The sequence below is a fragment of the Panthera onca genome, chromosome D4 (genome assembly GCF_046562875.1).
Source record: "Panthera onca isolate mPanOnc1 chromosome D4, mPanOnc1 haplotype 2, whole genome shotgun sequence".
Classification (NCBI taxonomy): Eukaryota; Metazoa; Chordata; class Mammalia; order Carnivora; family Felidae; genus Panthera; species Panthera onca.
The window spans coordinates 86,034,849-86,060,947 of record NC_138351.1 but is presented as its reverse complement, the minus strand read 5'-3'; the positions used below and the strand labels follow the sequence as shown (position 1 = coordinate 86,060,947).

Here is a 26,099-nt window from a genome sequence, read left to right as displayed (position 1 = left end):
GACTGGTAGCTGGCACTTAAAGGACCCTTCACGTCGGTTGGGTGAATGAATGAATGAATGAATGAAGAGTGCTGCAGAATGGGAGAGAGTGGGATGGGATGGAAACGTTTAAGCATGGAGGTGATTCAGGGTTGGGATGGCCCAGGATTAGGGAGACGATGATTATGGGATGGGACAAGGAATGGGTCAGGGCGAGAACAGGGCCCCGAGGCCTCCCTCCTCCTTGATCTGCTGTCCCTGGTGCCCCTGGAGAAATCCCTCACGCTCTGGAGGGCCCGGCCCCGCCCCACCCCACCCCTCCCCTCCCCCCAAGGAGAGGCGGCACAGGCGTGTACAGGTTGGTTTATTTACAAATATACTGATGTCTCGTCTTTTGTTGTTTCCATTTTCTGCTTTTGTGGGAAGAGGCAGAAGGTGAGCGTGGAGGGCAGGGTGGGGGTGGTGATGTGGTAAACGCTAATAAATAATTTAACAATGACAAGTTATTAAATAAAATGTGTCTGGGGATGGCGGGTGGGCAGTGAGTCTGTACAAGGAAAACAGAGGAATGGCCGGCGGCCGGTCCCCACGCCCAGCTGGGCTGGGGGCACCAGCAGACAGGCTCATTGCAAACTGCACCTTCCAAGGGCCAAATGTTGGAGGGTCTTTCCTGCTCCCCCAGCCCTCAGGCCTCGTGCACCCGGAGTGTGGGTCTGTGAGCCTCCGTGCGCGTCCGGGTGTGAGTGTGTGTCTGTGCGCGCGCGTGTGTGAGTGCGGATCCTCTCCTCCCCCAGGGCGGAGGGAGCCCCAGAGCTGCAGGTTCCCCGGACAGGAGGTGAAGTCCTCAGCCCAGGTGGCGCCCAGAGCCCTGGCCAGGCAGGGGTCAGCCAGTTCTCCTTCCTCCAGGCTCCCCGTGCGCGTGCGCGGAGCGCGAGGGGCCCTGGCTCCATGTGGGTGGGTGGGGCAGCCTCACTGCTAAGGGCAGCTGAGCCCCCTAAGGGAGAAGAGGCTACTCGGACCCTGTGATGGGGGCCTGACCGTGCTGGGGCCCTGCTTGCCCAGAGGCAGTGGGCTCCTCCCCTCCCCCTCCCGGGAGGCCCACAACATGCCCAGCCCGCTTGCAGGGACCGCTTCTCCTGCGGCTCTGCGGTCTGATCTTTGGAACCATAGTGGCCCGCGTCTGTGTGGCCCCCTCCGGGAGGCTCCACGGGGCAGGCAGATGAGGCTCTGGCTGGGGGCAGGACCCCGCCGTCTTGTCTCTCCTCTGCCTCTGCCTCATTTGCGGTGTCAGTTGGGGCCGATTCCTTCCTCCCTCTGAGCCTCACCTTCGCCAGCAGGGAAACGAATTCGGACTTGGTTTTATCCTGACACTCCCCCTGCCCACCTCACACTTCCTGCCTCTTCCTTGGGGCCAGACCTTTACCTCCCTCTTCTCTTGGGCTTCCCATCCCAACCACCACTGATGATGGGGGGGGGGGGGGAGTGCCCCTGACTACTCACTCTGCCCCCCAAGTCAAGGCTGCACTTCCCCCCACATGAAGCAGGAAGAGCCTGTTCACGGCAGCTCACCCCAGATTCCAGTGAGCCTGCGAGCCTCTGCGTGCTTCTGCTGGGTCGCCCTGAACATTTGCTTCCTTTCTCTGAGCCTCGGGTTCCTCACCGGAGAAATGGATCCCCACTAATGTTTGGACAGGGCTAGGTCTGAGTGTGAATGGCTCTCCTTCTAGAAGAAAGCCCCTCAAGGGTGGGCCCCACATCTTGTTCATCTGTGTCTCCACACCCAGTCCAGGGCTGGGCGGAGCGGGCATCAGTGTCTGGGGGCGCCTGAGGGAACTGGGGGCAGTGAGCTGTAGCATACGGCAAGTTCCTAATCACGACTGATCGGGTGTCTCTGGCCCACGGGGCTCTCTAAGGTTCCCTTGGCTGTGGCCATCCATGGGACAGCAGTGGGGGGGGGGTGTCTCTGTACCAGCTCCTCATAAGGAGCCACTAGTGCACAGGGGGGACAGAGCCGTGGCTGGACTTGGGAGGTTGGGAGGCCCCCAAATGGGAAGAGATGCCCTCCAGGGGCTGGCAAAGTTTCCCAAGACAAGTCATGTCCCTCTGACCTGGAGGCCATTCACCAGAGGAAGAGGACGAGGAACTGACATGGTGCCCCTGCTCCCTCCCCTCTCTCAGCCCAGCTCTTCCAGCTGCAGGGTCAAGGGAGTGGACCAGATGACCGTTCCTGAGGTTCCTTCCAACCGAAAGAGTCTGGGAGAAAAGGACCAGGGCTCCTGGGGGTTGGGGGCAGGGGCCGCCCCAAGTGCCCTCAGCAGGATTTGGACCATGTGAGCACAAGAGAAGGAAGAGAGCATCTCTCAAGAAACCAGCATGGCTGTCTTAAGGGACCGCTGGTGGCCCAGGACGAGAGAGGGCACAGCTGGACTAAGCTACAGAGAACAGAGGACAGCGGCCAAGGTCCCTGTGGCAGCCTGTGTGGAACGAGGAACGCACGGAACGGCCAGGCTGGCTGCCCAGCCCGAGGGGGGCTGCTGAGAGTCCTGCCCCCACGACAGCTCTGGTGAAAAGCACAGGACACTCCGGAGAAGCTGAGGCCTCCCCACTGGACAGAGGAGCAAAATCACAGGGCAGGTTGGCGAACTTGGAGGATCCCAGAGGGAGTCAGGTGGGGGGCCCAAAGGCAGAGAGAGACACCCATCGTTCTATTAGCTCAAAGCCTGGACTGGGCAGATCTCAGGGTGGCGGCCTAGGGCTTGATGTTAGAATTAAAGGCAGGGCTGTGAGCACCTAGCCGAGGACACAGTGGCCACCAGGGGCCAGCGAGGGGGTCACTGAGAACAGGGCCCTCACGTCCTCTTTCGACAGGGTTAGAGCTGAGTGGATCCGGGGTGGGGTGGGGTGGGGTGGGGGGTGGGGGTGCAGATCTGGCTTCCGGCAGGGCGTTTGACAAAACAGGGCTGGAAGCACACTGGAAAGCATCATCCGAGGAGGACTGACCGGTTCACGGCCAATGCCAGACGGGGAGGGGCCCTGAAGGTTCACATGCCTTCGGTAAGAAGCACAGGGCTGACCCCTGACACGGGCAGATGTGCTCAGGAGGGACAGCAAACGAGTGGTCACAGAGTTGGGGGTGCAGAGAAACTCCACAGGCTGGACTGAGTCAAATAAGAAGAAATGTAAGAAGTCAAAAAGTCAAGGTCCTTCACTGGATCTAAATAAGAAATGCCCCCTCCCCCACTTACACACAGAAGAGAGATGTGGCTTAGCTGCCACATGTGCGACGGCCAGGAGATTCAGTACAGAAGGGAAGGGTGAGTTTCTAGGTTATGTGGCCTAAACTGTGCACTGGATTTGGGGCCACATTAACAGAGGCAGGGTGCCTAAAGCAGGGGAGGTGGCTGGCTGATGTCAGTGGGAAGACAGGGTTATATCTACTCCACCTTTAGAGGGAAAGCTGGAGCCCAGCTGAGGGTACAGTTTTAAGAGGAAGAGCTGGAGAAACTGGAAAAGTCTGGCTTTGAGAAGTGAAGACTCAGGGCTGAAAAAGGCAGAGGCAAATCAGCAGAAAACGGCAGCTGACTCGGGGCCCCGATGAAGTAGCGGGCTCCTTGCCACCGGAGGGACGCGAGGAGAGGCAGAGGGAGCCACACCTCAGATGATGAGCCGAGTGGGTGACTTTTGAAGTTGCTTTCCTGCCTGGAGGTTCTGCCATACGTCCTCCCTGGTTCTGGGGGCTCTGTCTCTGCCCGTGGAGCTGGTCGCATCTGGGGCCGCCCCGCCAGCTCAGGCAGCACCTACTTAGGCTAAGGCTGGGATACATCTGGGTCTGCATGTTTCAAGCCCCAAACTCCCCCCTCCCTCCCTCTCCTCCTTCCTTCTCTCCTATTGCTGTCAGAAGGGGGGGTCCCCGCCCCCGTCTGGCCTCTTTCCCCTTCCTGACACGGCCAGGCTGGCCCACAGAGCGCCTCTGTGTCTCTTTTAGCTTATCCACCTATCTGTGTGCGTATCACACGGGTGTGCCTTCGAGTGTGCGTGTTTGCAGGAGAGGCTCAGTCTACCCTCCCCAGGGACTCCCCCTCAGGGCTGTGCCTCAGTGGGCCTGGCACACCTGCCAAGCTCTTCCCCACTTCTGTTCCAGGCTCGGGCTGGGACAGGTGAACCCAGGCTGGCAGGCCTGCCCTTGGAGGTGGGGGAGGTGGGCACCAGCCCAGGGCGCAGGGTCCTATGCTCCTCGCAGGTGATGGGTGCCGCGCGCAGCATCCCTGTCCCGGGGCACGCGCGGGGGCCTTGCCTTGGCCTAGGCCCGGCCTGTGGAGGTTGGCTGGACACAGAGAGGACGTTTAAAAAAATAGAGAGAATTTAAGCTTCCCAAAAAAGAGATGGGTAGGGAGAAGGAGGTGATGGAGGCCGAGGTGGGGCTGGGAGGCGAGTGGCTTTCCGAGACTCTGGGTCCCTGGGGTGACACGGTCTCTGTGGGCAGGGTACAGCCCTGCCCAGGCTGCGCCCATCTGCCTGCCCGGCTGGCCCAGGAAAGGGCACCGTATGGCTGTGTGTAGAGTCTGTGCGGGCGGTGGGGCTGGCTGCGGCGGCCGCAGGCCCACCCCAGGACCCTGGCCCAAGCGTCCATGCAGCCAGCTGGCTCTCAGGAGGCGAAGTAGGAACTCTGCATGGAGTAGAGCCGGTCGATGGGGTTCCCCACGCGGGCCTGCAGGGAGCCCACGTCCGAGGAGCCCAAGAAGCAGTCGCTGAGGCTGGTTAAGGAGGTATCGCTGTCGATGTCATGGAAGATGGAGTCGTTCCCTGAGGGTAGAGGGGGCGTCAGGAGCCAGTACAGGCTGGGGCTCCTGGGGGCCCTGTTGGCCCTGCAGGCTGTGTGGCCAGAGGTGAGGAGGGACAGGATGGCCTGTGGCGGCAGCGCGGGACCAGAGGTGCTGAGGGCCATGGGTGGGGTCGCGAGGGCGCCCCTGGTGTCAGGAGGAGGCAGGTGGGCTGTGTTGGCAGGGCCTGCCCGGGCCCGGGGGTGGGAGGTGGCTGTCATGGCCCCAGGCCTGCCAGGTCAGGCAGCGGGCGGGGGCGGTGCTGGGGCGGGCAGGGGCTGGGGGCGGCTTACCATAGGGGTTCATGTGGTCACCTGGCATTTGGGGCGGCGTGAGGCCCTGCTGGAAGGGGTCGCTGCTGCCGTAGGGGCTCTGCTCCATGGCCACGATCTGCTGTTGTGGGGGGGCCAGCGGCGTGTAGGAGGCCATCATGCCCTCCATGCGACTCGACAGGACCTCTGGGGACAGAGCACACCTTCACCGACCAGCCCTGTCCACCTGATCCTGGAGGTCCCCCCACCCCGGGAGCCCTCACAGATGTACCTTGGGAGTACATCTGTTTACCCATGGACCTCCCTCCCACACAATCCCCCAGTCCAGGGTGCCCACACCGTCCCTCTGACCTCCTCCAGACTTCCCCAGGCTGCTTATGGCCTTCCAGGGCCCGTGAGCCCAGGTATCTGACCCCTGGCCCCTTCCCCAGACACACACTGTAGTTTCCTCTTCAAAAATCAGTTTATCGAAAGCCACAGACCTCCCCATCCCACCTCCTCCCTTCCTCCAGTGGCCTTGCCCTCCAGGAGCTCACCACCTGGCAGAGACAGACATTAAGCAGCCAGTAATCATTCAACATGCGGGTGCAATGAGCACCGGTGAATGTAGGAATGACAACCCCTGGGAGGAGCATGAGGGACACAGGACAAGAAAACCACCGCCCTACTTGGCAACCGAGCAGATACAGCAAATGGAGGACAGGAAGGGTCAGAGGTGACTCCCGGTTACTGGCGTGGCCACCGGGTACGGAGTGGTGCCATTTGCTGAGATGGGGTGGGGAGGAGGAGGGGGTGTTGTGCAGATGGGGTGGCAGGGTGCTGTGTGGAGTACAGTATGGGCTGTGATGAGCTCAAGGCGGACTGTGGAACATTCTCGGGAAGGCTACATCTCAGGGGCAGCTGGGAACACTGAAAGGTGTGACATAGCTCAGGAGGTGGCTGGGAGACCAGAGACAGTGGCTATAGCCCCAGGAGGCCAGGCTGTCTTGGGAAAGGCGGCAGAGGCGGCAGAGGAATAATGGGGCTCCAAGGCTCAGATGCAGCCGGGGACACTGGCCTGGCCCTGAGCCCTGAGTAGGAGGGGCTGCCCACTAGTACCCTAGCATCTGCCCTGGAGTCCCGGTCTCACCTGGGAACAGGCAGCTCTAGGGCCCCGACTCTACTAGGGCAGTCCCAGGAAGATCTCCGTGCCCTCCCTTCAAGGCTCTGTGTCCCCATGGGGCTTGGGAGGCCAGCCCCGGCCCAAGAAATGGACACGGCATTTTGGCAAAGCCCAGTGTTCAGGGGCCTGGCCACTGCCCTCAAACTGGCTCCTCGTCACTCAGCAGGAGCCCACCCCCAACTCCTCAATGGCTTGCGGAAGCTCTCTGGAGATTTCTCCGGAGACTTCTGCTAAATTGTAGCATGGGCAGTGGGGTGTATGGTCATGTTAAAGGGGCCGGCTTTGCCCCTTACGAACTGAGAGAACCCAGCAAGTCCCTTGGTCTCGCTGAGCATCGGCGAGCATCGCCGTGACAATGCCCTTCCCCTCGTGGGTCTGTGGGAGTGAAGTGAGGCAGAGTGTGGCCAGCGGTGAGAAAGGTGCCTGGCACAGCGTGAAGGTGAGAGATGGTTGCAGATTTGTGGTTGTTTTTTTTGTTTGTTTTTTTAAGTAAGCACTATGCCCAACGTGGGGCTTGAACTCACGACCCTGAGATTGAGAGTCGCGTGCTCTACCAACTGAGCCAGCCAGGCGTCTCAGATGGCTGCAGTTTTGACTTTGAAAATTCTGCCACCCCTGTGGGCCGCCCACCCTGCCATCCCTCCTCCTGCATCCTGCCCGTGGTCCCCACCGCCTCTCTTGATCTCACCAGGTTCCAAGGTAGCAGTTCCCTGAGCCCTGATCGCCACCCCCCCACCGCCCCCGGAAGGTGTCGGCTGGGGGGCTGGGGGGATCTCATTACCAGAGGCTGAGCCTGGGCCCCAGTGCCCTGGCCCCGGCTCACCTTGGCCCAGCCGCTGGGAGTTCTGCTGTTCCTGCTGCTGCTGGTGCCGCCGCGCCAACTTCTTCATCTGCGGGGGACACAGGTCATGCCAGTCCCTGCCCCCCTTCCCCCCCCCATCCGTTCATTCCCAGCACCTCCCATCAGGACCCTGTCTTCTGCCCGCACCCCTGCTCCATCCCTGCCCAGCGGGGGTAAGCGGCCTCTCACCTTGGCTCTTTGGTTCTGAAACCAGACCTGGACCACACGCACGCTGAGGCCCGTCTCCGCCGCCAGAGTCTCTCGGACCTGCCCGGATGGACGGACACAGATCAGGCCGGGGGTGGGGGTGGGGCGCATGGGGCTTGGGGGAACTGTGGGTTGGCGGGGAGGTTCAGGGAGGTCCCCGTCCCCAGCAAGAGCGGTAGGGGCATTGTCTGGGAGGGCAGCGGGTGTGGGGTGTCAGCCCCGCCCCACCCCGGGGGCCCCTCACCTTTCGGCAGGGCTTGGAGGACACCTCAAAGGAGGCCTTGAAGGCTCTTCGCTGCTGCGTGGTGAGGATGGTCCGGGGTCGCTTGGGCCTCCGGGGGTCCTTCCCGTCGTCCCCACTGCCCTTGCTCTGGCTGCCCTGCCCCTTGGCTGGCTTCATGTCTCCATCCTCGTCCTCACTCTTCACTGTGGTGGACATACCCGGCCCGTCAGCTTTGTACAAGGGTCTCAGCCTTGTACCCGTAGGCAATCTGTTGCCTGGCGGGATCCCATTACTTCCAGCCAACACCCGCCAGGGCTGGCTCCAGGGACTCCGGAGACCCCAGCCCAGCATGTCAGCCTTACAGAAAACTCGTTCCCACTGCCCTCGCCCAAGGCCAGCGGGCCCCAGGACCCAGGGAGAAAACTCTGGGGAACCTTCTTCCTTGAAGCTTCTAGGGACTAAGAGATGTCAGGTGATGACATACCCCAGACATTCTCACACAGGAGTATTCATGACCACAGAATACATACCCCCCCCATGGAGTTACACACTCAACCACCTGCATATGTGCACGCACACTGGCACGTGGGCCCACGGAGACCTGGGTGCACGCAACTCGAAGACATATTCACACACACACACACACACACACACACACACACACACACAGGTGCATGCTCATAGGTGGACACATACAGGCATGCACACACCTGAACAGGCACACACACACACACACACACACACACACACGCAGAAGCACGTGTATTCACCCAGAGACACACCCACATCCACCATGCACACGCGGCCCCTTCCATGCCCCAGAGTTGTGGGCCTCGGAGATGCCAGCCCCGGATGGACACCACGTGCTTCCTGCTGCCCCTGAGTCTGAACTGGCCTTTTCCCAGGCCCATCTTCCTCAGAGCATGAGCCCCTGTGGAGGGGGTGGATCTCTTTCCTCCAAGAGCCCCTCCCAGGCCTGATAGGAATGGGTCCATGGCACCCGGTCAGTGTCTGCTCTGCCATGAGTCCAGGCAGCCTCCACGGTGCCCTGCCCATGGGTGGACAGAGGGACAGACAGATAGGGGGCTCACTACTTCCTCCAAGGGCCCCCACAGTAACAAAGCGAGATGGGCAGGTCTTGTGACCGTGGGCTCTAGGTTACCCTAGGTTGCCCCGGCTCAGCAGCCCAGGGTATCTCCTCTCCACGCCCTCTGTTCCAGTCCTCCCCCACTACCCTGGAATGACACGGCACCAGCCTTCTCCCTAGCTTTTCCCTTCCAAGACTCATTCCTCCTTTCCCGTACCTGCCCTTCTGCCAGGAGGGCTCTAAGCTGGCACAGTCCTTTTGGAGGCTGGAGCAGAGTAGAGGGGTGCCTTCATCCTGGGAAACAGGGTCTTTCCCTGCACCACCGAGGGACCCCACCCACCTGGGAAATGACAGCTCAGGCTGCTGCTCCCCACTGATGAAGGACGCACCAGGTCCCTGCCTCTCGGCCACCACCAGCCTGCAGGCCTGGTGCTGGCAGAGACGCCTGTGGTGCTGTGCCATGGCGGGGGCCACGGCAAGGACAAGAGAGGGTGAGGGCGGTGGGCCGGAGAGCAGGGTGTGTGCGTGTGTGTGCAGGTGTGTAAACCGCAATACAGTGAGCAGGTGGATAAACGGGTGTGTGGCCACACGCAGAGCTGCTCAGTGTGCGTGTGATGTGCGTGCTGGGTCATGCGTGTGCATGTATGCGTGTTTAAGTGGACATGCACGTGTATGTTCCTGAGTGTGGGCTTGTGTGTGTGTGGGCATCTAAGCACATGTGTCCATATATATATATACTCCTGGGCCTGGGTATCCACACATGCATTTTATGTGCTTGTGTGTGTGTGTGTGTGTGTGTGTGTGTGGTCATACGCACATACACCGGTGCACAACACACGTGGTAGTGTCCATATGTGCATCTGTGCGCCCGGGGACGTGCACACACATTAGTGGCAGGTAACGGCATGCGGTCACGTCAGTGCCACGTGCACCGGATGTGGGTGCACCGTCTGTGTAGCTCAGGTCCTTTGCCGGCAGGGGCCCCTCCCTGCCGCCTGCCCCCCAGCTCCAGCCGTGGCTCACCGGAGTCGGACTCGTCGGGGCTCACGGAGCTGAGCAGGTCCTTCTCCTTCTCGTAGTCACCCTTGCACAGCAGCTGGCCCTCCTTGAGCACAAACTCGTCGCCCTTGCGGAGCTGCCGCTCACACACACAGCAGCAGAAGCAGCCCAGGTGGTACACACACTCCAGTGCCCGCATCACAAACTCCGTGGGGGCGATCTTCTCCATGCAGCCGCTGCACTTGGCTGCGAAGAGCCTGCAGGGGTACAATGTGGGCGCATTGGCTAGGCTCAGGGGTCCCTCCCGGAGGCCACTGCCCATCCAGGGCTGGCCTCTCCCTCCTGCCACCCTGGCCTTCCACCCCAGGCAGGAGAGGCCCACCCTGGGCACAGAGCCAGACAGCGGGAGACCCTGCAGCCCTCCTCCACTGGCTCCCAGGGCCCTGGTGGCCCCAGGGTGGGCGCTGGGCATCCTGCCCAGAGATGCGCTCCCTAGGTGTGTCAGCTCAGGGTCTTTCCTGCTCAGAGACACAGTGGCCACTAGAGGGCAGAGCACAAGGTGGGTCTCAACCTTCTCTGAGAGCCAGGTGGTTCCTGCCCTGAAAAGGGCAGGCTGGTCTACCCTCACCCCAGAACCTGCTCCGCTTCCTCCTTGCTTGCCCCTCTCTCCCACATCCAAGCAATCCTTGGCCTCGTCCAACTCACCACCCAAGTGAGGCCCCTCCTCTCCTGCCTGAGCAGCTGCCCTAGTCCCCATCCTAGGCTCCTGGCCCCTCTGACCCTTCAAACTCACCCCCCAGGATAAGAGCCAGAGGGAGCTGTCTGCAACACACATGCTGTTTCCCTGCTCCACGCTCTTCCATGACTCCCTGGTGCCTCAAGGCCCTTTACATCCTGCCTCTCTCTCTGTCTTTGCTCCCCCAGGCCATGGCCCCGTGCAACAGCCTGCAATTTCTCCAGGCCACCTTCACACTGGCCTTTCAACATGTTCTTTCTCTGCCCCTCAGCTGAGCTGACACCTGCTTATGCCTCATTTCAGCTTAAGTATCTTTATCACACGCAGAAATTCACTGAGCATGTACAGTGTGCCAGCCGCTGTTCTCAGCACTCTGTAGGCAGAAATGCATTTAATCTTTGCAACAACGCTGTGAGACAGGAGCGAACACGGATCCCATCTTAGAGATAGGGAAACTGAGGTGCCGAGAGGCGGAGTCACTTGCTCAGGGTCCCATGGTAGTAAGTGATGGGGCCGACTCGGAGCCCGGGCCTGATCCAGCCCCTCCATGACGAAGCGGACCCATCTTCCATCTCTGGAGACAAAGCCAGGCGGGGGTCTCCATGCCTCCAGCCAGCGTGGGCAGAAAGGTCTGAGCAGCACGGCCCCTCCCCTGCCCTCACCTACTGACCGCTCCTCCCGGCTCCCTCCTCCCCGTCACGTGCCCTGCTCTGTGGGAACTCAGCCTCAACAACACTTTGATGGAAAAATTTATGAAGAATCAAATTATTGCTGCTGGGAGGGAATTAAAACCATTTTTCATTCCCCACGTCCCTGGGCCACGTCTGCGGGCGCCACCCTGGGAGCGCTGTGCACATCCCATCCCTCTTTATGGCCCGCCATCACAGGCACGGATTACAGCTGCAATTCTCTACTAATCGGTTCTGGAACAGAAACGGCCATAAATGCAAGGCACTCGGCCTGCCTCCCTTCCCGGGGCTGCCATCAGCACCGCCCACGACGAGCGAGTGGGGCGCGGTGGACGGGGCCAATCCGAGGTCTGCCTGCTGCCCTGGCACTGGCCAGGGCACTCAAATTGGGGGCATCCCCAGCAACCCCGTGCCACCCGCCTCTGTGCTACTGAGCGGGCTCCTACTCATCCTGCAGTGCCCAACTCCAAGGCCACCTCCTCTGGGAAGCCTTCTTTGATGTCCCAGTCAGGGAAAGTAGCCTCCTGTGTGCTCACCTGAGATTCCCTCAGGCCTCAGTTCCCTCTACTGTGAAACAGAGATGTCAACAGGACCTCCCTCAAAGGGCTGTTGTCAGGAGTCAATGATACTGAGCATGTAACTTGGTAAATGAATATCACATCACAGTGACTGCACGTGTCAGCTTCCAACTCTTATAGGGGTTCCAAAGGCAGTACCTGGTTCTACATGATCCTCAAGGAGGGCTCGGTGAGTGTTTGCAAAGCAGGTGAGTGAAGGCTTGGGGTGGGCTGAGGCTCAGGCCAGGCTGTCAGCTGCAGGCAGCTGGGGCCCCACTAGCCCACACAGTACGTGGCTTTGCAAGGGGAACATGAGCTGGATTTCAGCTCCGATTTGGCTCTTTGGCTGGATTCCTTTGTTCAGGGTACAACCTACCCAACTGTCCATGGCAGCCTCAAGCAGAGGCCCCTAGTAATCTGGCTGGGTGTCCAGCTCTGCCAAGGTGCTGGGGAAGGAGCCACGTTTCCACAACCTGATGCTCTGATGTGGAGGATGCTTCTGCCCTGCCCCCCTCACTGTCCCTCTGTCCCCTCCCCACACTTCGACCTCCTGATCTAGGTGCCATGTTAAGTTCTGCAGCCTGGCCCCAGTGGCCTATGAGCAGACAGGCACCGGCTGCATTTCTGTGCCGGCATGGCAGGGCCGGGGTCCCAGGCCAGGGTCGGCACACCTCGGGCGTCTCCCAGACGGGAGGCCCTCTTAGGTAGGGGAGGAGGGCAGCAGGAGAGGTGACCCGCATTTGCAGGCACTGCCACCATGCAAGCTGCATTCAGAACATCCGTGCTAATGCCTTGGCAGCAGGGGGTCGATTGCTACTTTCTCCAAACTCATCAACACAATCTATTATTAATACTTCTCCAAAGGCTCAGTGCCGCCATTACGGAGGCAGCGCCAGCCACTCGGGGCATCATCTGTTATCTAGATTGCAAAAACTCGGGATATAAAACAAACTGCGCACACTTTATAAACGGAATGTGCCATCCTTTTGGTCTCCAAGCATCTCTCCACCCAATAAAACATCGGGGGGGATGCATGAAATACTCGCTCCCAATTATGGGGCTGCCTTTGTCTACGGGAGCCGGAGTGAGTGCTACGAACGCATGTGTGGGAGGGGTTGGGGGCACCAGCGGGGTCCCCTCCTCTCTGTGAGCCTCCCTCCTGCCCTCGACCCCTCCCGTCATGAAGGGCCGGTGGAACGGGCCATTGAGAAGCGGTCCCAGCCACAGGCCAGTGGCAGGGGCATTGGATGGACTTGGTTTCAATGCTCAGTTCCACCACTTCCTGGCTAGTGACTGCACAAGTAATTTCTGCTCTCTGAGCCTCAGTTTACTGATCTGTATAATGGGCTCAACAACACTGCCCGCTTCTCCATGTGAAGATGCAGCGAGTTTTCAGTGTAAAAGCCGTGAACATAGAGGGAGAGGTCAGTGAGCTGAGCAGGCCTTTTGAGGCCAGGAGTGGGCCTCTCCAGGAATGCCGCACAGAGGCTGCAAATACCGACAGAGATAGAGTTGCTCTGGCTGAGAAGCTCTGAGCCTTCCTGCCCCACAGGGGCCCTGAAGCCTGATGCAAAAGAAAGGCCCTGCCAGCACCCAAGGCACTAGATCTGGGGCCCAGGTCATGATCTCAATCCCGACTCAGCCACTCACCGTCTCTGTGACCTGGGTCAAGTCTGGGTCTGTGTCCTCACCTGCAAGACGGGGACAATAGTTCTCACTCCCCAGAACTGTGCAGGGGGTTCCAGATGGGTGTACTTCTGTTACCACACTTGGGCCAACAGGCTAGGATGGGGCAGGCCTGGGGGTGTGAGGGGATGGTGGGGGTGCCACGGAGAGGCTCCGAAGCTCTGGTTCCACCTGTGGCTTCCCCTCCAGCTGTCTGGCCCTCTTGGTGCCAATCCCCTGGCCCAGGCTCCTCCCCCAGTCTAGAAGCTCCAAATCCAGAGGGCACCTTTATGACCACACCACAGACACACAGGCTCACTGGCAACCCACAACCCCATTGTCCATGTAAACTGCCAATCCTTTCCTCCTGCTGTCCCTAGTGTCTAGAACGCCATTCCTCCCACTCCCGACCTCTGACAACCAAACATCTGTGTATTCTGAAGGATTTAGCTTAGATATCCCTTCCTCCAGGAAGCCCCCCTTCTTCTCTCCAGTCTCAGATATCCACCTCACTGAGCTGCTCATCCTCACACCCCCTCCCCATTGTAGTATTTATCCTGAGGACTCCACTTGATCAGTTTCCCGGTCCACTTTCCCCAGGATCACCTGTCTTCCGGGCTGAGCACAAGGCCCCGTGTACACTAAGGTGAGCAACAAATGTTTGTGGAATGAACACTGAACCAACCAATACAGTCTGGTCCCGCCTGTGAGGTAGGGCAACTTGGTCCCCAGCCCCAACCCAGTCCGATGGGGGCACCCACCACCTGCCCTGGGAAGACAGTGTTTGTGCTGGGGGGGGGGGGGGGGCGGGGAGGGCACTGCTGGGGCGGGCAGCCCAGGGTTCTACCCTGGCTCCGTAACTTCTTCCCAGTGTGAATTTGATCAAGACATTTAACCTCTCTGAGCCTCAGTTTCTTCATTTAAGAAACGGGAATGGTGGTACCTACCTACAGGGTTGTGAGAAGGCCCTACTGCACGTAAAGCCCTTGGCCCTATGCCAGCATGAAGAAGGCACCCCACAGAACGGCCATCTGCCTTTCTCTTGTTCCTTATTGTCCTTATTGTCGCCCTCACCGGGTCTCCGCCATTCCTGGGAGCAGCTTTCCTGACACCAGGTTTACAGGTCCCAACCAAACCTCCCTGTCATGACCACCCTGGGTTCTGGGGCCTTCTAGCTTCTGTCTGGCCTGAGCTGGACAGAGCACTCCCAGCTCAGTTCTCTGTGTGCCTGTCTCACCAATGTGAATGAACTCAATTACCATCACCTGCATCACCTCATTAAGTCCTTGAAGAACCCTAAAAGGAAGACACTGTTTCCATTCCCGTTTTACAGAAGAGCACACGAAAGTGCAGAGGGCAGGTTCAAGGTCACACGAGTCACAAGGTCACAAGCACCACCATACACTCCCTCCATGCTTTGTGCATTCAAGTATACTCAAGTGCATTCAAGTGCATTCTGCCCATCATTCACCCTTGTCCTTTGCTGGGGGTGCCATTCCCATGTCTGTCTGCCCTCAGGGCTCTGAATGCCCCAAGTTCTTATTACTCAGCATTGGCCCAGCACCCAGCAGGTGCAGCCGAGTGGGTTTCTCTTAAACCAAACTGAACATCTCCCCGTCACAAACACATCCTCCCTCCGCCAGGATCATCTGTGATTTCGGAGTAAGAAATTCCCTTTTTAGGGACGTCCTTCCCTTGAAGAGTCCCTGGCTATGAGAACACATCTCCATCTCCTCTGAGTTTTTATTGGTTTATTTGTTTAACGCTCAATTTATTAAATTCATGAAGCTAATAAAACTCTGAAAACCAATTTTTTTCTGGAGCATTTAAACATGGATTACAAATCTGATTAATTAATTTCTCTTAAGCCACTGACAACTGCAGAGAGGCAATGCAGTATATCTGATTCTTTTACCTCCAATAAAACTGGCTTCCTAACGTCCTGGGGACCCTCCAGCCTCTCCTTGCAGGTTTTCAGCCCCAGGTCTCAGACTCCAGAAGCATGTGCATTAGGCTTGGAATCTTGGCTCTGTCACTTCCCAGCACAGGAACCACACACAAGCCTCTTCTCTCTGAGCCTCAGTGGCCCCATCTGTTCAATGGGGATAATGGCTGGGCACCGTGAGGCAGGCACCTCATCATTTCTTCAAGACTTCTGGCATCTGCTCACCACCCTCGAGGAATGGAGGCCCCTCTGTCTCCTCCTCACTATTCTGCCATTCCCATACCCCATCGCTGCATTCTATAGTTTATGCAGCCCCTCACTGGGTCCTCAGTCTCAGAGTGCCCAACAATTTCAGGGTAAGTCCAAAGGCCTCATCATGGCACTCAAGGCCCTACTCCAGCCCCGTCACACCTGGCTTCAGATCCTCTACTCCAGCTGCCAGGGTTCTCGTTGCTCCCTGAAAACAACAAGTCCTTCCTGCCTCCTGAACACTTAAAATTCCATCTGCCCCCAAAGCCTGTCTTCTTTCTGCCTTTTGCTTCTTGTTGAACTTCTCTTCATCCTTCAAGACCCAATTCCAGGCTGGAAGACCCATCCTTCCTCTGTGAAGCCTTCCCTGAGACCCAGATATTTGTGTGTCTGAAGCCCTCACTGACCCAGAAATCAGAAACTGGGTCTAATTCACATGCACCCATCCCACACTGGGTTCTGGCATTGAGGACGTGACTAGGGAGTGTTTGTTGAATGAATGAATAACCTTATGAGAAATGAAATGGGCAGCGCAGGTAGGACATGAGAACATTGGATACTCTGCTTCCAGAAGTTTGAGAATGCCACCAGGTAGCAAGACAAGTGAACTCACTGCTCTCTCGTCCCATGACCCCCTGTACAGCCCGGAGTCCAAAATCCGAACTTCTATGTTGGTTAAGTTTTTTACACACCTCCTGTTGGGCCGGAGTCCAACTGTGCCCTCGTCCCTAGTATACAGGGAAAGCCCTGGGGTGGGAGGGCCATGCCAGTATTAAATGACTCCCCTGACCATAAGTGACCGGGCAAGGCCTGGACACCTAGCTCAAGGTGGGCCAATCCGTTCTCTGTCCCGCGTCCCTATCTCCTGCTCACCAAGAGCTTTCTGGCTGCCCCCCTGGGCTTAGAGGTGCACTTTCCACATCTCTGGCACCAGCTAAGCGGCCCTGGGCCACTCACATCCCTTTTTTGAGATTCAGTTTCCTCTTCTGTGAAAAGGGGGTATTGATCCTTCCCTCACCTGGTGATTGAGAATCGGTGAGTTTTAACCTGTGTGAGAGGGTCTAGCCCGGTGCCTGGCACAGAGGGCATTTTGGCAAGTGTGCCTCTCACTCCTTCCCCAGTCTGAGTCTCACGATGGTGCTGGGACACGGGCTCTGGAACCTTCTCTTCCTCACCTCCAATTTCATCACGAAGCCCTCAATCACATCACTGGGTCCGTGCTCTCCCCATCTGTCTGTGCCTCTGAGGTGTGTAGGCTTCTGTCAGATCCTTACCGAGGGCCACACTGGGGACCAGGCAGATTTGGGCCTGGTTTGCTTTAGGGTCTCTCCAGGCCCAAATCCCACAGTGCCTGGACACTCTCCCTCCATGGGGAGGGAACCATAGCCCTCTGGCCCACTGGCTATTCCTTCTCACGTTCACCCAGCAAACACCCAGGGAGGCTGACTTTGAAGCTCTGAGCTCTCAAGCTCATGCAAGATGCTTGACGAAAGAGGCCAAATCTGGTCCCATGGGGGCTGACACAGCATGACAAGTGCCTTGACAGGGTACACGTGGCAAGCTGGGGGGCACAGAAAGTCATGATGGTTAACCTGGAAGAGGTCTGAGGACTTTCTGGAAAAGCTGGCATGACACACTCGTTCTGAAGGCAGAAGGAATAGTCTGAAGAGTCTGAATCCCAGCTCTGTCACTTACTGTCTGACCTCGGGGCAAGGACCACGGTCCCCGCCTTACAGGCAATCACTAGGATGTGTTTAGCCTCTAGGTGCCACAGGTCCTTCAGAGGCTCGTGGGGAGGATCCCAGGATGGAGTGGTCGCAGAGCGCTTAGGGCAGGCTCGTCTGCAGTAAGCGTTCCAATAGGGGGCCGACATCATTATTGCTCTAGGGCTGTGATGTCCATGATGATGCCCGTTAAGAGATGAGCTGGAGTTCCGGGGGGGAGTGCCCAGGGGACAGGGCCCTAGACACCCCTGGGGGCCCAGCTGCGGCCGCCAGAGTTTGCCGGTCACTTGGAGGAGCCGATGGGGTGAGAGCAGGCAGAGGGAGCCGCCGGGCCTCCTCCCTCCCGACTCGTTGACATCTCCCCCACGTGCCTGCCGCGTCCTTATCATTCCGGGCGTAGCTGTTTTTTATTTTGAGACAAAAAGGGGCCTGTTGATGGGGATCCAACTCAAACCAGCTGCAAACATCTGCTTTGATGCGGCGGCGGCGGCGGGCCAGGCGGGCGGCGGGAGCCGCAGGCAGGGGCCCCGGTGCGCGCGTCAATCACGCGGCTGGAATGCGCGGCGTGGCCGGGCGCTCGGACCGACGGCGGCCGCCGGAGCGCGGGCCTCGCAGGGCCTCTCCGCAGCCTCGCCGCGCCGGGGCCGGGCCTGCAGCGAGGGCTGCCCCGGAGCTTCCTGCGGGCGCGCAGACCCAGCTGTGCCGGCCGCCGGCTCTGAGGCCCTTTGATCCGGGCCTCGGGCACTGTCGGGAGCACACCCCCTCCCCCGCCCCCCTCCCTGGCCGGGGCTGGAGGTCACGGGCCAGGGGCAGGGAGGGACGCGCGCACAGCCGGGAGCCCCCAGGTACCATCCAGGGGCCAGCCTGGCCAGGCAGACACACATTCGGTGAGTGCACACACATTTATGTAATGCCTACTGTGTGCCAGGGACTGTCTAGAGGCTGGAGATAGAGCAGTGAACCAAATGCACTGTTCTTCCCACCCCGATCCCCACTCCCAGCTTCCATTCTAATGGGTGAGGGGACAGGCAACAGATAAACCCGTAGCACTCAGAGTGTAATAACTGGTGACAATATGATGAAGAAAAATGAGCGGGGAGCGCAAAGAGGATGGCCAGGGCTTTTAGGAAGGACAGTCAGAGGCCTTGCTGAGATACCTGGGCCGGGATGGGGGTGGGGGGAGTTTCCCAACAGAGGAAACAGCAAATGCAAAGGCCCTGAGGCTGAGTGTATCAGGTGTTGGAGAAGTGACAAGAAGGCCCTCATGGCTAAAGCAGGTGAGTGACAGGAATGGTGGTGGGGGGGGGGCGGGGGGGCACTAAGATGTGCGGGTAGAAGCAGGGGGCATATCTTATGGGCCTTTGACTTTGTGGGAGGGTTCTGAGCTGGGGGTATGAGATCTGGCTGACATTTGAACCAGATTCCTCAGGCAGCTGTGTGGAGGAGGGGGTGGGAGCAGGGGGATGAGTTGGGAGGTTATCTCAATAATCTGGGCAAGAGATATTGTGTGCTCAGACCCAGGGAGGTGCTGAGAAGCAGTCCGACGTGGGATGCGTTTTGCAGGTAGGCAGGGACACCAGAGGATGGGCAGAGAAAGGATGGACACATGACCTGGGGGCCTGTACAATGGGGAAGGATGGAGTTGCCATTAAATGAAATGGAGACGGAGACCAGGTGGAGGAGGGGAGAATGAGGAGGGTAGTTCCGGACACATTGTGTGTGAGCTGCCTTCTAACAGCCACGTGGATGCATCTAGGGGGCAGCTGCATATATGAGTCTGGAGTTCAGAGAGCGGCCCCGGCTGGAGATACTGTTTGAGAGTTGCCAAGACAGACAGACAGGCGCGCGCGCGCGCACACACACACACACACACACACTCCTAAGAGTCAGTTGCTGTGTGCACACGGCTTGGCACCTGATAACTGGCCTCACCTTTGGGGCTATGACCCCTGCAGTGGGTAGAAGCAAGGCCCAGCCTCTGCCTCAGGAGGCTATTTTCCATCCGGGGTACTGGAGCTTCTCTGGGGATCAGACCTCTCCTAGTGACTTCAGGGAGAGACAACGTTGCCAGGCAGGGCAGGTGGAAGGCAGGGCATCATCCCATCCCTCTGGCCATCCTTCCACATGCCCCTTCCTGCCCTGTAGCCTGGGCCAACAGTAGTCAGAGGGTCTGTGGGCTCCAGGCCAGGCCCCAAGCTAAGGGCTTTACCTGTGTTACTTTTATTAACCTTTGACTTGAAGGAGTTGAAGCTCCTCCCTCTCTTTGCTGCCCTTCACTGATGAATTCAATTCACTGATGATTCTTTTCATCATTCTTCCACCTAACATTCGTTGAGCACCTACTATGAGCCAGGCCCTGTGCTGAGCTCACAGTAGGAGCCTTCTCCTCCCACTGGCTCATCAGACCCCTCTAGGCTGATCTCGGGTTCCCTTCACCGAGTCAACGGCTCCTGGGTGCCAAACCCAGCAGTCATAGTCACTGTTATTACTTACTAAAATTTACTATTTCCTACATGCCAGGCCCTGTGCCTTATTTGCACTGACCCATCCCCCATTAGACCCCTTACAGGCAGGCGCTGCCACTCTCTTTCCACAAAGGAGGAAAGTGGTGCTCCGAGAGGGTAACACAGCCGCTCAGCATCAGAGCTGGGATCGAAGCTGGGCAGTGGGGCTCAGGGCTCTTGCTCATTCTCCCGGCATCATTGCATGGCTTCCTGGACCTCCCTGTGCTTGAGTCCCTATCCTGCCTCGGCCTCCACCTCCCTGCCCACCACTCGGAATGGCTGTGCACTTGCTCCGTTAGCTCAGAGCTGCTGGGCCCATGACCTGGGCTGGGAGGTTACAGAGGCCAGGGGCTCACATGCAGGCGGAAGAGGAGAGACTACACCACGGGACGCAGAAGCCGTTGGATTTCTCTCCAGGGTCCCGAGTGGTCAGAATAGACCAGGCCCACAGCCATGTACCCAGCCATGTACCCATGTACCCAGGGCTGCCAGATCCAGGGCAGGGCCTGATGGAAGTGCAACACTGAGGGAGTGGTGGGGGTGGAGAGAGGGAGGGGGCAGGGCTGGAGTCATGGAAGGCTTCCTGGAGGAAGTGGCAATAAGGAATGCAAAGGATAGAAAGGGAGAAGTGGTCAGGCTGGGTTGGGAACAGCAGTGTGCCTGATTCCAGAGTCTGAACTCTGTCCCCTAAACAGGGGCAGAGAAGCAGGGAGACAATTCTGCAAAGGAGAGGTTGAAAAAAAAGCAAAGGTATGAAGAAAATGGAGGCCATTTCCAGGGTTAAGGAGACAGTGGGTCAGCCATGTTGGAAGTGAGAAAGAAGGGTCAGGCTGCTAGCCTTAAACATTGGGCTAAAGAGAACAGGTCAGGTTTCTTTTGTTCCCACTTATCCATCCATCCACCCACTCACTCACATAGTCACTCAGCCTGCTATCCATCCATCTATCCAAGCATCCATCCATCCACCCACCCACCCACCCACCCACCTGCCCAACTATCCACCCATCTCCCACCCAACCACCCTCTCAGTCCATCCAGCCACTGCACCCATGTACGCAATCAACCAGCCAACACATATCCGGGCCCTTGCTCTGTGCCAAATCTCTTCTTGAGAGCAGAAACTGCCTTCTAAGGCTTTCGCTGTAAGACTCGTTGATTCTGTAAGCACTGACCAGACGCGCTGTGCTAGGTGATGAGGAATCAGTGGGGAACAAGGCACAGGGGCACTTTTCCTCAGTGAGCTCCTGGTGTAACGGGGAAGAGGGTTTTCCAAGGGAAAGGAGGTCTCAGAAGGAGAAGCCCAAGGAACCACTGGGCAGCCTAACGCTGACTAGCTGACGTTTTGGCCCCATCATTCTGACCCCAAGGATTTGGACCTTCTGGATGCAGCCCACAGCATTTTAATTAGGATTATAATGACATTGATAAACTTCCTTTGAGAAAGTGTTTTCTGGAACGAACTCCATTAAGACAATTTAATTTTTTGATCAATTTTCTTTCCAGCGCCGTTAAATAATTTACAACTTTTTCCTTTGCCATTTTTATTTTCCTGAACTTATTTTCATTGAGATAAATTATTTCCCATGAAGAATTTTCAATAAAGTTTTGCTTTACCATCAGGTCTGTGCTACAACTGCATCTTCCTGATTAGCAAGATCTGACTCTGGTGAATCTGTAGCCGGTGACGCGGATTACCATGGGTGGTGTCACCGTTGCCAGCTGTATTTAGTGCTGGTTAATTTACCTACTCAACACATCCCCCAGGCTCAGGTAGGGTGGTTTTCCACGTTACCAACAAAATGACCAAAGTTTACGATCACACGTTTTATCAGGCCGCCAATGAAAACACACTCAGGGTCAAAACCACGGGGTCAAGACAGACTTGTGGGTGTCAATGTTGGGTGCAAATGTCCAGCTTCAGCTGGGACCCCATAGAATGAGTGTGCTCCTTCTTGCCCTTCAGAGACTCAAAGACAGTGACCCCTCCCTTGACATCTCCTTCTCCAGGTTAACCCCTCTGCCCACGTTCCACACTCTGGTCATGAGCTTGAGTTTGTCCAAATAGCCCTTAAAGCCTAGCAGCCAGCTACTTGGTCCTCCAGGGGCAAGAAGAACCATAGCCTCCCTTGTTCCCCACCCTATACTCCTCTTAATGTAGCCAGAGATGTAACATTAACTTTGTCAGCCCAGTCAATGAGGGCCTCACTGCCCAGTCTCTCTCATGAGCTCTGGACTAAGTCCTGCCACACCCCACAACCAACCCGTGCTCTTGCAGTCAAGTTTTTGACCCCCTACCCTAGCTAGCTCTACCCTAGCTACTAAATGTCAAACTCACAGGAACCAGACCAGCCCTGTGCTCAGAGCTTCACATGTAGCCCACCCCCTAAGGTAGGGGCCTCCCATGTAGGTGGACCTCATGGCCACCCTGGCAGGTAAGAGTCCCTTGCTTACACAGGTCACCCAGCTGATCAGGTAGAGCCATGGCCTCATCTCAGGTTAGTCTGGCTGGTAACCACCACATTGGTACCTTCCTGGAGGCTGGGAAGGTGGTTGGGGACAGGGGAGCAAATGCCCCAGCGGGTTGGGAGCCTGAGACCTGTGTGTGCCGGGACAGAATCACAGTGTGTGGGCAGAACATGTTCCCCAGTTGAGGGCCCTGGGAGATTAACCTGAGAAGTGGGTGCCCCAAGGCAGCAGGACTCAAGGCTGGTGGGAGGCAGGAGGAGAAATTCTTCTGTAAGAGGAAGCCCTTGGAGGTGTGGCTGGCGTTATTTCGTACCCACAGCCCGACGCTTCGATAGGGAGTAAGAGGAGGCTCTGGGAGAACGCCTCCTTGGGTCTCTGAGCTCCGGAGCTCCCGGCGGGTCAGGGCCGAGCGCCTGGGCTGGGCACCGCCAAGCACGGCCGCTTGCGGGGTGCCCGCCCGCCCGTCCGTTTAGTGGGTAACTGATCGCCCCGCGCCCCACCCCAGCCGCACGCCGCCCGCCCGAGCTGCTTAATCACCGCCCGCCCGGCCGCATTAGCATAGTAATGGCCTTTAAATTGAGCCTCTTTGTTTTTTAATTAAGCTCCCAGCAGGTACAGAGAAGAGCGATTATTGAGGAAGCTGCCAGCGCTAATCGCCCGCAGTCATTTGACAATTAAAAAGCGCCCGGCTTTAACCCTTTCCCTGCGCCCGCAGCAGTTCCCCCGGCATTTATCCGGCACCAACTGTGTGCGCGCCTTCCCGGTGGGATTCGGGGACCCCGCCCCTAGTAACTCCGAGAGGTCTCTGCCAATGACTCCATTTTTCTGAGAAGCAAACCGAGGCGCAGAGAAGAGAGGTAATTTGCCCAAGACCGCAGCTAGAGCAGGGGGCAGGAGGGATTGGCAGACAGACTGCTGGAGAAATACAGCTGCTTGGGCTCGTTTGGAGCACCGTCCACCTTGTGAATCTGGCAAAAGCCTTCTTGCTCTTCAAGGCCTGGGGGGGGGCACTCCCCACCCCATGGCAACAGCCCCCTCCTCGGAGTTCTCAGGGCAGCCTCTCCTCCCTGCTGGGTCAGGCTCAGTGCTGGGCACTGGGGACAGCTATGACCATGAGGAGGGAGACAGGAAACAGGAAAGAAAGGCACAACCAAGGGGCGCCTGGGTGGCTCAACCAAGGGGCTCCTGGGTGGCTCAACCAAGGGGCGCCTGGGTGGCTCAGTAGGTTGAGCGTCCGACTTCAGCTCGGGCCATGATCTCTCAGTCTGTGGGTTCAAGCCCCGCGTCGGGCACTGTGCTGACAGAGCCTGGAGCCTGCTTCAGATTCTGTGTCTCCCTCTCTCTCTCTCTGCCCCTTCCCTGCTCCCGTTCTGTCCCTCCTTCTCAAAAAGAGATAAACATTAAAAAAATTTTAAAGAAAAAGAGACAATTGTTCCTGATCCAGTCCAGCCTGGGAGGCGGGGGCGCATCAGAGAAGACTTTCCTGAAGACAGGTTTGGGCGTAGACAGAGGAGGGAGAAGCAGCCTGGCCAGGATGGGAAGCGATGGACAGACCAGGTAGCAGAGGAAACAGTGAATGCAAGGGCCCAGAGACACGACCAGAATTAACCAGAAATAAACAGTGCAGAGGGTGCGTGTGGAACCCGAGGAAGCTGAAGAGCGGCAGGAGCCAGTCTGGGGTGCAGGCCTTCTTACACCACTTACAAAATGTGTTCTTTAAAGACACAATTGAATTTATTTTTGAATAGGTAACGCATCGCGTGGTTTAATACTCAAATGTACAAAAACGTGTCAGCTGAGGTCTCCTCCACCCCATCAGGTCTCCTACCCAGAGGCAACCAAAGTCTACCATTCAAGTCCCCTTCTGAAAATTATGCAAGAATAGGTAACACATACATAAACCCGTGTGTATACCGTGTTCCCCTCCCTCAACTTTTTTTAGTGAGGACTGGTTGGGGGTTTGCCCACTTTTCCTTTTCTTTTTCTTCCTTCCTTCCTTCCTTCCTTCCTTCCTTCCTTCCTTCCTTCCTTTGCATAAACACCAATTAAAACTGTTCCTCATGCACCCACCCTCCCACTCATGGTTGGTGAGGATTCCATGTCTGGCCTGGAGCACCTCCTTTTACAGCATCCGGCAGTTCTATTGTATGGGCAAACCCTAATTTATTTAACCCGTGTCCTGTTGATGGCCTTGTGGGCCATTTAAAGGATTTTTGTCTTACTCTCAAGAGCCACGGGAAGCCATTGAAATGTTTTAAGTGGGGAGTAGCTTGAGCGATTTACATTTTTAAAAGATCACTTTGGCTGCGGAGCAGGGACCAAGGGTGGGGGAAGCGCAGAGTGGAATCGGGAAGAGCAGCCAAGAGGATCGCTGTCGCTGTCGGTGCCCTGCAGGTGAGAGGCGCAGGGGGGCCTGGGAGGGGCTGCAGGAGTGGGAGAGCTCGATGCCGCCGCATGTGAAAGGGACTGGGCATTGGGGTGGGTGGGAGGAGCCCTGGGTGGCTCCCTCAACCCTGTCACCCTGCCGGGTGCGTGCTGGATGGATGAGCAGTGACTGAGATGGGGACACATGGTAAGTGGACGGGGGGACCAGGTGAAGACGCCAGGTCCAAAGTCACTCGGTCTCACCGTGCTTCAGCCTCCACAGTGTCCAATTCATCACTGGGGCTGGGATCTCCCTGCCCCGCCCCCCCCCCCCACCGGCCCCACCGCCAAGTCAGGCTCTCCGGATCTGAGCCTTGTTCTGCCCCAGCCAGCCCCAAGCCCCGTCTCTTGCCTGTTCACTCTTCAGAGGGGCCTGCTCCTAGTGGCCCTGAGCCCCCCTTCCTCCACTCCAGGCTGAGCTGGCGTTTGGGAAGAGGGGGCAGCCCTGAGAAACACTGGCAGCTGGCCTTTTAAAACACATAGACGAGGCTCCCTGGGGCGTGGGTGTGGCGGTGAGGAGGAGGGCTCTGGACAGAGGGTCAGATTTTGCGCCTGGTCACCACAGGAAGAGATGCCCTTCATGGCTCTTGGCTCCCTGGTGGGGCTGGGGGGCAGACTGTCCGTTCCCTGGAGCTCCCCTCACCTTGTCGCTTTGCCACCATCCCTGGCTCAGAGCTAAAGGTGTCCCCCAAGAGAGGAGCTGGGGTGGGGGCAGCCAGGACCACCCTCCGACTCCGCTGCAGGCCAGAGGAGGCAGTGCGCATAGGGCAATGCAGGCAGTGAGGGGTTAACAGCCCGCGCACCCCCATCTATCAGCCAGCATCTCCCAAACAGACGGACAGACAAGGCAGCTGTCCAAACAGGCCTGTGTACCTGGCCACAGCCGCAGAGAGGACAGGGCAGTGGCTGTTTACTCTGCTCCCCTCCCCCACAGTCACACACTCACACGCCCTGGCAGGGCATTTCCATGCAATCTCGCCTTGGGGATGCACCCGCCACTCCTGAGCGAGAAGGTTCTTAAATGCTCCTCTCTGAGGTTAGGAAATGTCCTTGCTCAGGGCTCCAGGCTGGGAAGGGGGGCGGTGTCTCTAAGAGTTGGTGGCTGAGATGGCTGGTTGGCCCAACTGGGCCAGAGTCACCCTGTGCTGCGGGTAATGCCTCCCAAAGCGCGCACTTTCTGCCAAGAGCAAAAACGGAGTGTCTTGAAGCCCGGGGACCTGGTGAAATTGGGGCGCCTGGAGCATCGCCATCTCAGATCACTTCTGGGGAATATGTCTGCTCTGGGTGGACATGGCTCTCAATAGGGACTATCCGGCTTCTAGGGCCCCATGTCAGGCCCCCTGGGCAGCTCCATTCCGCTGTCCCAGGACTCCTCACTCAGGAGAAGCTGACCTCACTGACTGTCCTCCAGACCGGTGTCGTCTCCTTGGTCTCCATCTGCCTGAGGCCACCAATAGCCACCCTCACCTCTGCCTGAGTGACAGCTGGGTGGGTCCTCCCTCTCCCTCAACAGCTGTCCCCACATTTGACCCATCGTCAGGCTCCTAAGT

The 26,099-nt window shown here is 58.0% G+C and overlaps 1 protein-coding gene and 1 non-coding gene across 3 annotated transcripts in view; both read right to left on the bottom strand.

The window, feature by feature from the left end:
- Positions 1–326: 326 nt before the first annotated feature.
- Positions 327–26,099, bottom strand: part of LMX1B (LIM homeobox transcription factor 1 beta) — an 83,559-nt gene continuing 57,786 nt past the window's right edge. The window contains exons 3-8 of one of the 2 annotated variants that reach the window (XM_060608644.3): positions 9,615–9,847; positions 7,526–7,707; positions 7,264–7,341; positions 7,057–7,123; positions 5,093–5,257; positions 327–4,782 (exon numbers count right to left, since the gene is read on the bottom strand). In XM_060608644.3, coding sequence (XP_060464627.1) covers positions 4,625–4,782; positions 5,093–5,257; positions 7,057–7,123; positions 7,264–7,341; positions 7,526–7,707; positions 9,615–9,847 — 883 coding nt within the window. In that variant the 3' untranslated portion in view covers positions 327–4,624. The remainder of the gene's footprint in view (positions 4,783–5,092; positions 5,258–7,056; positions 7,124–7,263; positions 7,342–7,525; positions 7,708–9,614; positions 9,848–26,099) is intronic. The other variant, XM_060608645.3, reaches the window with a different exon arrangement.
- Positions 6,733–6,805, bottom strand: TRNAE-CUC (transfer RNA glutamic acid (anticodon CUC)). The gene has a single exon. It is a non-coding gene; the product is annotated as a tRNA-Glu (tRNA).